Source organism: Sphaerodactylus townsendi, linkage group LG05, assembly GCF_021028975.2.
Source record: "Sphaerodactylus townsendi isolate TG3544 linkage group LG05, MPM_Stown_v2.3, whole genome shotgun sequence".
Taxonomy (NCBI): domain Eukaryota; kingdom Metazoa; phylum Chordata; class Lepidosauria; order Squamata; family Sphaerodactylidae; genus Sphaerodactylus; species Sphaerodactylus townsendi.
In genome coordinates, this window is record NC_059429.1 from 10,761,944 (window position 1) to 10,776,035 (window position 14,092).

General features: G+C 50.1%; 1 protein-coding gene across 2 annotated transcripts in view; it reads right to left on the reverse strand.

Moving 5' to 3' along the window:
- Nucleotides 1-273: 273 nt before the first annotated feature.
- REXO1 (RNA exonuclease 1 homolog) overlaps nucleotides 274-14,092 on the reverse strand; it is a 28,125-nt gene continuing 14,306 nt past the window's right edge. For both annotated transcript variants that reach the window (XM_048496137.1, XM_048496138.1), the window contains exons 2-4: nucleotides 8,694-10,435; nucleotides 5,660-5,764; nucleotides 274-538 (exon numbers count right to left, since the gene is read on the reverse strand). In XM_048496137.1, coding sequence (XP_048352094.1) covers nucleotides 299-538; nucleotides 5,660-5,764; nucleotides 8,694-10,435 — 2,087 coding nt within the window. In that variant the 3' untranslated portion in view covers nucleotides 274-298. The remainder of the gene's footprint in view (nucleotides 539-5,659; nucleotides 5,765-8,693; nucleotides 10,436-14,092) is intronic.

Sequence of the window (14,092 nt, forward strand, 5' to 3'; positions counted from 1 at the left end):
CCACTCCCCCCCCAACCCCCCCCCCCCCCCCCCCACCACCCACCCCCCACCCCCCACCCCCCCCCCCCCCCCACCCCCCCCCCCCCCCACCCCCAGGCCAATTGGCCCTGCTGGCAGGGGCTGATGGGAATTGTAGCCCATGCACATCTGGAGAGCCGCAGGTTGCAGACCCCTGGCTTAGAAGAAAACAAAGCAGGGGCCAGGTGAGCATCAAGGGGGAAGACATCGAAAGGGGAGGTGCCACCACAAAACATGCCCTGCATTCAGTCGCCATTTAGTTTTGGCAGGCAAGAAACGCTCACTTACCACATTTGGTGGCCACAGGCAGAGCCGCGCTGCTGGGCACGTGGGCAATCCGCTTCTTTTCCCCTTTGGGCAGCACAAGGGAGCTCCTCGGGGGCACTGTGGACACTGGCACAGACGACCGCAGGGATAGTTGTGCCACCTGCTGCTGCGCGAGGCGGATCCTCTGATAGCAGACCTCCTGGGCGGTGGGCGGGCGGTAAGGCCGGACCACTGGCTTGCTTGGGATTTCTGCCTGCAGGGGCCGAGAGGCAGCGGGTCAGTTGGCGCAAGTAAAAGAATCTCAGACGGGCTCGGCCATGTAGAATCCAGCACCTGGGGAGGCCATGTTTATTCTTAATGGGGGGCCGCATTCTGAACAGACTGAAACAGAATGAGCTTGAAGAATCCATTTAGCTGCTGTGAAGGACACTGGCAAAAGGCTGTATAAATATACATATGACTGAAAAGCCCTTTGCTCTCATTTTCTCAGGTCTGACTGGGAGCAGCAGTGGCGTAGTGGTTAAGAGCGGGTGTACTCTAATCTGGAGAACTTGGTTTGATTCCCCGCTCTGTCCCCTGAGCTGTGGAGCTTATCTGGTGAACTAGATTAGCTTGTGCACTCCCACACACGCCAGCTGGGTGACCTTGGGCTAGTCACAGTTCTTCGGAGCTCTCTCAGCCCCACCTACCTCGCAGGGTGTTTGTCGTGAGAGAGGAAGGGAGAGGAGTTTGTAAGCCCTTTTGAGTCTCCTTACCGGAGAGAAAGAGGAGTATAAATCGAAACGCCTCCTCTTCTCCTTCATAAGGGAGCCGACAAACGAAAGGGAGAAATGATTCACGGGGGAGGGGGTTGAAGAACACTTTGCCTGATTCTCACCAAAGATACACACTCAGGTTATCACGGCACACTCTGTTCTCCCCGTTTCCACGCGTACACACTGGCGAAGTGGTTTGTCGCTGCAAATATTTGAGCTGTGGCCTTTCCAACCCATTTAACGCCCGATCCCTTATCTCTTGCTGTTCGCCGGGTCTTGGCGGGGGGGGGGGGGGGGGGGGGGGCATTAATGGATAAATTGACAGAGGGCACCCGATTGGCCCCGTGCTTATTTGCGCTGACCACAAACGTTTTTCTTGTGACAACAGAGAGCTTATTGACCGAGGAGGGGTGGGGGGTGGGGGCAGGCAAAGCAGAAAGCCCCCTTGCCACCAGGAGATCATCTTGTTTTGAAAAACAGGTTGCCATCCGTCCTCGAGGGTGGAAAATTCTAAGGGGAAGGTGGGAAGAAAAAGTTTGTGCCACAAACAGAGGGGCTGGGCGTTCTCACCCGATCTGCCTGAAGTTGTATAAACACATTTGACCGTGAATGTACACGATCCCACACAAAGATGCAGGAGTTTGTGTGACAGTCGGTGTGGTAAGTGACAGTTAGAGTGTCAGACCAGGTCCTGCAGCTCTCCAGATGTTCATGGGCTACAATTCCCATCAGCCCCTGATTGGCCATGCTGGCAGGGGCTGATGGGATTTGTAGTCCATGAACACCTGGAGAGCCGCTGGTTGCAGACCCCTGGACTAGGATGTGGAAGACTCAGGTTTGAATTTACATTCTGCCAAGCGGCCTCGGGCCAATCACACCCATACACATAGTTGAACCCAGGGGTGGCCAACCTATGGTGCTCCAGATGTTCATGGACTACAATTCCCAATTGGCTATGCTGGAAGGAACTGATGGGAATTGTAGTTCATGAACATCTGGAGCACCATAGATTGGCTGCACCAATTGGCCATGCTGGAAGGGGCTGATGGGAATTTTAGTCCATAACATCTGGAGTGCCAAAGGTTCGCCACCACGGCCCTAGTCTAACCTACTTCACAGGGTAGTTGTGAGGATTAAATAAAGGCAAGGAGAGCCACGTAAGCCACTCTTAGTCAACACCAGGGAGAAAGAGAGGGAAAATAAATACCGTATATAGTCGAGTATAAGCCGACCTGAATATAAGCCGAGGCACCTAATTTTACCACAAAAACTGGGAAAACTTATTGACTCGAGTATAAGCCTAGGGTGGGAAATGCAGCATTCAACATATGGCAAGTTACCATCAGCCTTTAATTATCTTAACGTTGGATCTCCATCTCCTGGGGAGAAACTACATACCGTATATACTCGAGTATAAGCCTACCCGAATATAAGCCGAGGCACCTAATGGGAAAACTTATTGACTCGAGTATAAGCCAAATGGGGGGAGGTTCCCGAGCATGAAAAAATTTGCTGAAAAGGTCGGATTATACACAAGTATATATGGTAGTACATAAAGAGAAAAGGCTGAAGCAGCCTAGATGCAGTAGTCAGCAATCACAGGCACCGGGTCAGAGATGGGGGGGGGGGGAAGGAATGGGCCCCCGCTCTGGCAAGTTCATCCAAATTCAAGGGGCTTTCAGCGTTCACATGTGAGCATCAGCATATGCCAAATTCCGGCCCCTTCACTGCAGCATAGCTGCCACGCATATTTAAACAACATGCAGCGCCAAAGACTTTGGGTGCCTTCCAGCATTTGGCTAAAAGGAAATGAGTTGCTAAAAGATATTTGATGTGATCTTCCCAGCAGTGAGTAAATTACAGCTCTGTAGGACCCTGATAGGAGTCTGAGCTGTGTGGGGAGGCAAGAGCTGAAACCAGTGATACTAGATCGGTAGCTCAGGAGCCACGAAGGGCTCTCTGAAATACCACCCGCAGCTCTTTTGAGCACTGTTCCCCACTGCAGTGCCTGCCCCAAGCTTCAGGAAAATGGGAAAGGCCTTCGTCCTTTGGATCTTGCAGTTGGCCATGGGTTACCACCTTGAAACGCCCATTGCTGGAGGAACAGAAACAGAGGAACAGAAAGAGGCGGGCAGCCCCTCGGCCTCAGGCCCTGGACGTATCTCTTTGGGTCGAGGGCGCGTGCCAATTGGCCATGCTGGCAGGGGCTGATGGGATTTGTAGTCCACAAACATCTGGAGAGCCGCATGTTGCAGACCCCCACTTTATACCCTCTATTTCAGTTACACAGGTCATGTTACGTGTTTCCATAAAAACATAAGAACAAGCCAGCTGGATCAGACCAGAGTCCATTTAGTCCAGCTCTCTGCTACTCGCAGTGGCCCACCAGGTGCCTTTGGGAGCTTACATGCAGGATGTGAAAGCAATGGCCTTCTGCGGTTGTTGCTCCCGAGCACCTGGACTGTTAAGGCATTTGCAATTTCAGATCAAAGAGGATCAAGATTGGTAGCCATAAATCGACTTCTCCTCCATAAATCTGTCCAAGCTGCTTTTAAAGCTATCCAGGTTAGTGGCCATCACCACCTCCTGTGGCAGCATATTCCAAACACCAACCACACGTTGCGTGAAGAAGTGTTTCCTTTTATTAGTCCTAATTCTTCCCCCCAGCATTTTCAGTGTATGCCCCCTGGTTCTACTATTGTGAGAGAGAAAAAAATATCTCTGACAATATTTTCTACCCCATTCATAATTTTATAGACTTCGATCATATCCCCCCTCAGACGTTTCCTCTCCAAACTAAAGAGTCCCAAACGCTGCAGCCTCTCCTCATAGGGAAGGTGCTCCAGTCCCTCAATCATCCTCATTGCCCTTCTCTGCACTTTTTCTATCTCTTCAATATCCTTTTTGAGATATGGCGACCAGAACTGAACACAGTACTCAAAGTGAGGTCGCACCACGGCTTTATATAAGGGCATGACAATCTTTGCAGTTTTATTATCAATTTTTTTCCTAATGATCCCCAGCATAGAGTTTGCCTTTTTTACAGCTGCCATGCATTGAGTTGACATTCCCATGGAACTATCAACTAAGATGCCCAAATCCCTTTCCTGGTCTGTGACTGATAGCACTGACCCCTGTAGCGTGTATGTGAAGTTTGGATTTTTTGCCCCTATGTGCATCACTTTATATTTTGCTACAATTTTTGCTACATTTTGTTACATTTTTGCTACAATTCAGAGTGAATGGTACTCTCAGTCCTTTTGGGTTGGTCGTGTAGATGCATAGAAATTTAGGACTGGAAGGGACCTCAAGGGCCAACTATCCAACCATGACTATGTAACTACTAGGATCGGTGCTGCCCCTGATCGCGTCCTGAATCCTGTGCCTTGAAGCTGCGTTAATGTGATACTGAATGATCCATTCGCAGAGATTATTTGCAACACAGAGCATTAAGCAGCATTTTATGAAAACGCTTTGTTATCATGAACGGAGTTAATAGAATGGCTTTCCTCCGAATACTTCGTGTTCCAGAGAAGGAGTACAGCATCACTCAAGTCCCATTTAGTTTGGAGAGGAGACGTCTGAGGGGGGATATGATTGAAGTCTATAAAATTATGCATGGGGTAGAAAATGCTTTACCGTGGGCATGTAAGAAAGAACCACAAGAGCTGGGCGCTGACTCGTCCCTCCTTGCCCTCCCTCTCACAATCTAAGTCAGGGGTGTCCAAGTCTGGGGCTTCAGATGTCCATGGGCTATAATTCCCATCAGCCCCTGCTGGCATGGTCAATTGGCCACACCAGTGGGGGGTGATGGGAATTGTAGCCCATGGACAGCTGACGCCCCAGAACTGGACACCCCTGATCTAAGTTCAAAAAATCGGCCTTGCTGTCAGACAACCTTCTGGCTTCAGCTGAAAAACCTCCAAAAAACCCTCTCCCCCACCTCCCGAGCAAGCTTGTTCCACCGAGGAACCGCGCTAACCACCAGGAAGTTCTTCCCAATATTTAGCCAAAAACTCCTTCGATTTAATTAATGCATAGGTGTCAAACCCGCGGCTCTCCAGATGTTATGGACTACAGTTCCCATCATCCCCTGCCAGCATGATGCTGGCAGGAGATGATGGGAACTGTAGTCCACAACACCTGGAGGGCCACAGGTTTGACACCTATGATTAATGTATTGTTGAAGGCTTTCCGGGCCTGATTCAACCGGTTGTGGTGGGTTTATCCGGGCTGTGTGGCTTTAGTCTGGTAGATCTTGTTCCTACCAGATCATGGCCACCCAGCCTGGAAAACCCACAACAAATCCTTTGATTTAATTTCAAGCCTTTGGGCCCTGGTTTGACCTTCTGGGGTGACAGGAAACAATTCTGCACCATTCTCAATATGGCAGCCCTTGAATGTGATTGTCGTATCACCTCTCAGCCATTTCCTCTCCAGGCTAAAACATACAGCACGTCCAAACTTTCCTCGAAGGGCTGGGGTCTCCAGACCCCTCGCCACCTCCATTGCCTTCCTCGAGCCCCTTATCTGCCAGAGCTCAGGGGTACCCATAATGCACCAGGGCCCCTGGGCTGCCACTCACTGACATTTCACACCTTCAGTGTCGTTCCACTTACGCTTCCTTGCTTGGTCACGTGGGAGATCCTCCTCTTCTGACCCGGAAAGAGGGTGGTCAAACTGTCCTCTGGTACCTTTTCATCGGACTCTTCCTCTCTGGGTGGCTAGAAATGGAAGGAGCGGGTGGAGAGAAAAGGTTTCAAAATGGCATTTGAAAGGATTCAAATATCTGTGCCTTGCTTTTCCTTGGCCTCGGACTGCATGGGCTTCTCAATCAGCCTTGGGAAGCTGGGAGGGGCGGATGGCAAAGTGGTTGCAAGCAAACGGGCAGGAAAAAGGCACTTGGGCAGGGGGTCCGCAACAGGGTCCCGGCAGCTGCTGCCCCTGCCCCCCACTGATGCTGGACCTGCACATGGTATAAATAAGCTAGCAAAGATCAGCTAAGAAAAACTACATCTGGGATTCGTCGGCATCATTTGCAAGCCTGCAAGGAGAACAAGCTCAGCCTGAAGGCGGCTCAGCTGTTACGGGACGAATGATGGTTTTACGCTCCAGAGAACGGAGGTCAGGAGAGCCTCGGCTAAAGTAAATGAAATTGCAGGGGAAAGTTGCTGGGAGACAGCACAGAAAACGCCAGCACCCGAAGGGAGCGCTGCCATTTTACAGAAGGGCTCGCCCCAACTAACTGCCCTTTTCATCTCCTCCACAGCATTTTCCAGAGAGGGGGGCAAATCCTGACACAACGGCACGCCCCGTGCACCAAGGGCGGTGTTCCACCCATGCGCAGAAGACTAGCTATGCATTACTAAAGGGACTAGCATGCAGGCGTTCACGCAAACCTCGATACACCCTTATGCACAATCGCGCCAGTGTCTGGTGTTTGCAGTGTCTTATCCACACGTGTGTGCACTGGCCCACGACAGTGATGGAAAAGAAATTCTCAAAGTCAAGTCAGAATCGAGGATGGAGCGGAAAGAAAAATTCCTGTTGCTCTTCTCATCCTGAGAGTAGAAATCTCACTCATCAGTAAGGCCCTTAAGATTGGCAGGGGGTACAGTTGCAGCTGAAGGAAATCCCTCACAGGAAAAAGTAAGGCCGACGTCATGCCATCACAGTGGGCTTTTCAGATGCTGGTGAGCATGCCCCCTGCCAATTCCGGAGGAAAACAGCAAGGGGTGAGCCTCGTAACGTGACATCACAGGAAGTGAAGGAGCAGCCTCGTTTCTTGGCTGCGCCGTCATCAACTTGACGGCACGACTCAGTGACAAGCAGTACAGCTCTCAATCACGAAGCCACTAAGCGATGCCTGCGCCTTCGACCCACACGGACTCTCAAGATGCTTCTGCAAATTTTGCTTCATGAAGCCAGAGAATGCTTTTTGCGCAACCTGTTCCGAGGAGCCTGCAGCAGTGGCGGAGATACCAGAGGACAGGAGGGTGCGCCATGCACTGGGCGCACGCCTGGGGGGCATGGAAAATCACCCCAGGCCCCTCCCCCTTCCCTCTGCGGCACCCTCCCACGGCGCCCAGCACCCTCCCGCGGCGCCCCCCACCCTCCTTCCCATACTTACCTTAGTTCCTTTCCTTTTCCTATAACTTTTTCAGGCTGAAAAAAAGGTCTGTTCACAGTACAGGCAAAAAACGATCTGAGGAACTACAGTTCCCAGGAGACCTTCCTGGGAAGTAAAGTTCCCATCAGGCCATTTTTAAGCCTGAACTGTGAATAGGCTGTTTTTTTTCAGTCTGAAACAGTTCTAGGAAAAGGAAAGGAACTAAGGTAAGTGTGGGAAGGGGGGAAGCCGGAGGGGGCGGGAAATATAGACCGCGCATTGGGCGCAGTTTGGCTCAGCTACGCCTCTGGCCTGCAGCACTAGAAAGAGAAGGCCGTCTCACGGTTTGGTCTCCCCGCCCCTCGCTGAAATCTCCAATCAGGTGCTTTCTGCACGTAACTCAGTTCCTTTAGCAATATGAGGCTGCCTGGAAGCCCCTCTATGAAAAACGTCTCAAGCCTTTCCTTTCAAAGCGAGTTCCATTTCGTTCACTTATTTCAATGCTTAACGTTTAAAAATCTTTCAGATTTCAGCAGAGGGAAAGACTTGGCTTTGCATTTCCTCTCTCTCGCTCAGCAAACCGGCCTGTACGAGCACACCAACACACACCGTCACACATCTGCAGAAAGCAGAGATAAATTTACTTCCACGTAATAAGCTCGGCCTAGTTTCTGATCTCGGCTGGCCCTGTTCAGTACTCGGGCAGACCACCAAGGAAGTCCAGGGCTTCTCTCCAGAGACTGGAAACGACAAACCACCATCTGCACCTCTATAACTGTGTGGTTTGGTTCTGCAACCCAACAAGATCGACACAGACTTCAGAGAATAATCAGAACTGCAGAAAAAACAATTGCTGCTAACCTGCCTTCCATTGAGGACCTGTATACTGCACGGGTCAAAAAAAGGGCTGTGAAAATATTTACTGACCCCTCGCATCCTGGACATAAACTGTTTCAACTCTTACCCTCTAAACGTCGCTACAGAGCACTGCACACCAAGACAACTAGACATAAGAACAGTTTTTTCCCGAATGCCATCACTCTGTTAAACAAATAATTCCCTCGATAATGTCAAACTATTTATTATATATTTATTATAAAATTACTGCACTACTTTTTTCATCATTCCTATTACCCATCTCCTCCCACTTATGACTGTATGACTATAGCCTGTGCTGACATTTCATTTTATTTTATGATTTTACATTTTATGTTTTTATTACTATTGATTGTTTCCTGATTGCTTACTAGACCTATATGACAATCATTAAGTGCTGCACCTTATGATTCTTGACAAATGTATTTTTCTTTTATGTACACTGAGAGCATATGCACCGGAGACAAATTCCTTGTGTGTCCAATCACACTTGGCCAATAAAGATTCTATTCTATTCTATTCTCTGTTCGTCTCTTGCCTTGAAAACCCGACGAGGCCGACATCACCCTGAACTGACCGCGACTGGACAACACGCAATTATTATTAATAATAAACCTAGCAAGATGCAATTCTAGTAACATTCGCCCTCGCCTGGATTTCATTTTTACCTGTTTACCCAGCCGGCCTTTGTCTTCCGTTTTCACATCTGTGGATTCATTAAAAATTCGGAGGCACTCCTCCATCGGGTCGGACTCGAAATCCAGGTCGTGCTCCAGGACCGAATAAGCGACCTCGTCGGAAGAGGAGGACGAGGACGTGGGAGATGGCGGAGCTCTGGACAGCTTGGGACATTTCAGGCTCGGCATCTCGTTGTAGTGGGGTAAGGGCTGGAAGCCGTCGTCTCCATCCGAGTCTGAACTTACGTCGGGGAAAACCACCGGCAAGGGCTGAGCCAAGGACCGCTCATCCCCGCTCTCGTCGCCAAAGAGGTCAGCATGGCTCAGTGTCCGCCGCTTGGCCTGGCACTGACCTTTGGCACTGACATGACTGTGGGAGTCAGCAAGCTTTGCCTTTAGTGGCTGCGAGTCCCGTGGCTTCGTCTTTCCACTGCCCTGTTTACCTCCATGGGCCTCCTTCTTGCCGATCACGTTGACAGGCCTTGGTTTGGAGTCCTTCTTGGCGCTTCGGGCTTTCTCGCTGCTAGAAGGTTTCCTGTGCCCTTCGTTCTTCTTCTTTCCAGGGGTTTCCTGACGCCCACCTGCCCCTTTCCCAGGTTTCGGCTTATCAAGTTGCTTTAAAGGTCCACCAACGTGGGGTTTGTCGTGTTTCTTCTCGCTCCTTTCCCCATTTCTCCTGTGCTCTTTGGTGCCCGTTTTCTCCTTGCCGGCGACCTGGCCTTTGTCTTTCTTACCCTCCGCATTTTTTTCTTTCGCTCGGTCTTTTGTTACCACTTTTGTTTTCCCTTTCTCGTTCTTGTTGGAAAGGGCCTTGGCCAACTCCTTCCCCAGAGCATCTTTAACAACTGTCCCATGGAGGCTTTCAATGTCTCCCATGTCGTACTGCACCGCCGTCTCCTTCATCTGACGGGAAGGCAAATGGTCCCGTTGGGTCCCGTTCACTTCGGCAACTGGCTGTCTGTCCCCCTTGCTCTCCGAGCTGCCTTTACATTTCGCAGGGCCGGCAGAAGCCGCTTCGCCTCCCGCCTCCTGATCGTCTTCGGAATCGGAGAACTTTGAGACGAGCTCGGGGCTCGAGGCTACGTCGGAGGGCTTCTTGAGCGGAGGAGAATATGAGTCTTCCCGGTCAGCGGCTCTCTTCCTTTTGGTCCCCTTCAGCTCCTTGCCCCGAGCTTTGCCCAAAAGCCTCGCAGAGTAATTGGAAAGAGGGTCGTATTCCAGATCCGTCGAAGGCTTGGAATCATCTATGATGTACTTCCTGTTGGAAACAGAACGGCTGTACTTCTTCTGGGTGACCACCGTGGGAACGTACTCCAGCGAGCTGCCCTTTGATTTGGCCCCGTCAGAACCACCCAAGGTGTACTTGCTCGATCGGTTCGCCGCAGCCACAGGAAGAGGGGTAGGGTTGTAGTCTGTGCTGCTGCGGGACACGTAGCTGCTCGGGTTATATTCCAAGGACGTAAAGGAGTTGGCATTGCTCACAGAAGCCAGCCCAGCAGCCTTGGGGCCCAGCGACGGAGGCTCGGTTGCGCCATACTCCTTCGTAGTTTCCAGAAGTTCCTCGTACTTCTTTTGCTCACGCTCCACTTCATTCCTGACGGCCTCGATCGCCTGGTTGACCAGCTCCAGTTCCAGAATACTCGGGGCCGAGTCGGTAACGTCTTCCAAGCTCCCATTTTTGCTTTGGGCCGAGGGGTTCGGGAGTTCGGGGTTATACGGGTCATAGCCACACTCTGTAAAAGGGAAAGGACCAGTTTCATGCCTTTTTAGTCACACAACCGCTCCCCCCACCCCCGGAGACTATCAGGACGGGAAACGGGAACGAGCTCAAAGGCCTCCCGCAGCAAGATTTCGCCAAGGTTCAACTCAATACCCATTGCAGCCTGCTGGCTTAAGCCAAGACCTTAAATCGTTTCCGACTCTGACGCTTCAGATGTTCATGGACTACAATTCACATCAGCCCCTGCTGGCATGCCATGCCAGCAGGGGCTAATGGGAATTGTAGTCCATGAACATCTGAAGCGCCAGAGTTGGACACTCCTGACTTAAAACTATACCTTTGTTTGACAGTCTACCTACTGTAAAGCTGGGAGTGATGAACTAGACCTGGGGTCAAATCTACATCAGGGTGACCTTGGGCTAGTCTCCTCCTCTCGGTCTGCCTTACAGGGCTGCCATATGTATAACATGGAGGAATGGAAAATCACTCACTTCACCCTGAGCTTCTTGGAGAAAGGGCACGATGGCAGCATGGTAGAGTGGTTAGGACCGGTGGACTCTAATCTGAGCGATCTCCAACTCCTCCCCATGAGCAGCAGACTCTAACCTGGAAAACTGATTTGTTTCCCCACTCTTCCACATGAAGCCTGCTGAGGGACCTTAGGCTAGTCACAGTTCTCTCAGAACTCTAACCCCCCACCTACCCCACAAGATGTCTGTAACAAGGGAGGGTAAGAGAAAGGCGTTTGTAAGCCGCCCTGAGTCTCCTTACAGGAGAGAAAGGCAGGGTACGCAGTTATCCCTTCCAACATTGCTGGGGTTAGCGGCACGGCGACCCCACGATCTGGAAATCCGCGTAAACATTTTTGGCGTTTCCTTCGTACCAGAGAATAAGTCTAGGGTTTTTTTTCTTTTAACTCCTTAAAACGGAGAATACTTATGCAACATACGTTGATACTCTACAGCAGGGGTCTTCAAACTATGGCCCTCCAGATGTTCATGGACTACAATTCCCATCAGCCCCTGCCAGCATGGCCAAGTGGTAGGGCTCATGGGAATTGTAGTCTATGAACATCTGGAGGGCCACAGTTTGAAGACCCCTGCTCTACAATATTTTACATACATATTTTATGCGTGTCTTGAGTTTGTAAACTTTTGCTGTGTCATCTAGTGGCCTTTGAATATCCTCTGCGGCTGCTGCAAAACTTTCCCAAAATTCTCATTTCGTTTCTTACGGCAACTGGCAACATGGCAAAACCGCAGTGGGGAAAGTCGTGATGCGGGAGGGAGGGGTGACTGGAAATCCAAACCCTCCTCCTTCTCTTCTAGATAACAGATAACATTGTGCCATCATAGAGCTACAGCAACTCTGCAGCAACTTTATTATTGCTACAGGAGTCCCTCTAGCGGGCTGGCCAACCAGACGTTCCCGGACTACGATTCCCATCAGCCCCTGCCAGCACGGCCCAATTGGCCATGCTGGCAGGGGCTGATGGGAACTGTAGTCCATGAACATGTGGAGCGCCATATGTTGGCCACTCCTGCCCTATAGGATCGTCATTAAGTCAGCTGTGACTTGACAGCAAACAAGAAACCCCCATGTTAGATTTTTTTAAAAAGTTATCCTGCTTTTTCTGCTTGACGTTCAAAGAAGCTTTTCTTCCCCACTGTCAAGTCATAGCTGACTTATGGTGACCCCCGGTGGGGTTTTCAAGGCAAGAGGCGTTCAGAGGTGGTTTACCATTTCTGCCTCCGGGTCACAACCTTGGTATTCCTTGAAGGTCTTCATCCAAATATTTGCCAGGGTCGAGGCTGAGAGTAGGTGACTGGCCTGCGTTCATCCAGGAAGTTTCCATGGCAGAGCGGGATTTCGAACCCAACACCCAATGGCCCAACACCTTAACTTCTAAACCACACTGGTATTAAAATAATCACACTATGTACATATAATAGACTGGACACCACAGATCTGTTCTGTTAGCACAGTAGTTCTCGGCCTTCCTAACGCCGCAACCCTTTAATACAGTTCCTCATGTTGTGGTGACCCCCAACCCTAACATTTATCCATTTTACAGATGCAGAACACTGAGGCAGAGTGTCTTAGGCAGTGACTCTCAACCTTCCCAATGCCGCGACCCTTTAATACAGTTCCTCATGTTGTGGTGACCTCCAACCCTAGCATTTATCCATTTTACAGATGGAGAACACTGATGCAGGGAGTCTAAGGCAGTGGTTCTCAACCTTCCTAATGCCGTGACCCTTTAATACAGTTCCTCATGCTGTGGTGACCCCCAACCCTAACATTTATCCATTTTACAGATGGAGAACACTGACGCAGAGAGTCTTAGGCAGTGGTTCTCAATCTTCCTAATGCCGCGACCCTTTAATACAGTTCCTCATGTTGTGGTGACCCCCAACCCTAACATTTATCCATTTTACAGATGGAGAACACTGACGCAGAGAGTCTTAGGCAGTGGTTCTCAACCTTCCTAATGCCGCAACCCTTGAATACAGTTCCTCATGTTGTGGTGACCCCCAACCCTAACATTTATCCATTTTACAGATGGAGAAGACTGATGCAGAGAGTCTTAGGCAGTGGTTCTCAACCTTCCTAATGCCACAACCCTTTAATATAGTTCCTCATGTTGTGGTGACCCCCAACCCTAACATTTACCCATTTTACAGATGGAGAACACTGATGCAGAGAGTCTTAGGCAATGGTTCTCAACCTTCCTAATGCTGCGACCCTTTAATACAGTTTCTCATGTTGTGGTGACCCCCAATCCTAACATTTATCCATTTTACAGACGGAGAACACTGATGCAGGGAGTCTTAGGCAGTGGTTCTCAACCTTCCTAATGCCGCGACCCTTTAATACAGTCCCTCATGTTGTGGTGACCCCCAACCCTAACATTTATCCATTTTACAGATGGAGAACGCTGATGTAGAGAGTCTTAGGCAGTGGTTCTCATCCTTCCCAATGCCACAACCCTTGAATACAGTTCCTCATGTTGTGGGGACCCCCAACCCTAACATTTATCCATTTTACAGATGGAGAACACTGATGCAGAGAGTCTTAGGCAGTGGTTCTCAACCTTCCCAATGCCACAACCCTTGAATACAGTTCCTCATGTTGTGGGGACCCCCAACCCTAACATTTATCCATTTTACAGATGGAGAACGCTGATGCAGAGAGTCTTAGGCAGTGGTTCTCAACCTTCCCAATGCCACAACCCTTGAATACAGTTCCTCATGTTGTGGGGACCCCCAACCCTAACATTTATCCATTTTACAGATGGAGAACGCTGATGCAGAGAGTCTTAGGCAGTGCTTCTCAACCTTCCTAATGCCGCAACCCTTGAATACAGTTCCTCATGTTGTGGTGACCCCCAACCCTATCATTTATCCATTTTACAGATGGAGAACGCTGATGCAGAGAGTCTTAGGCAGTGGTTCTCAACCTTCCTAATGCCGCGACCCATTAATACAGTTCCTCATGTTGTGGTGACCCCCAACCCTAACATTTATCCATTTTACAGATGGAGAACACTGATGCAGAGAGTCTTAGGCAGTGGTTCTCAACCTTCCTAATGCCGCGACCCTTTAATACAGTTCCTCATGTTGTGGGGACCCCCAACCCTAACATTTATCCATTTTACAGATGGAGAACG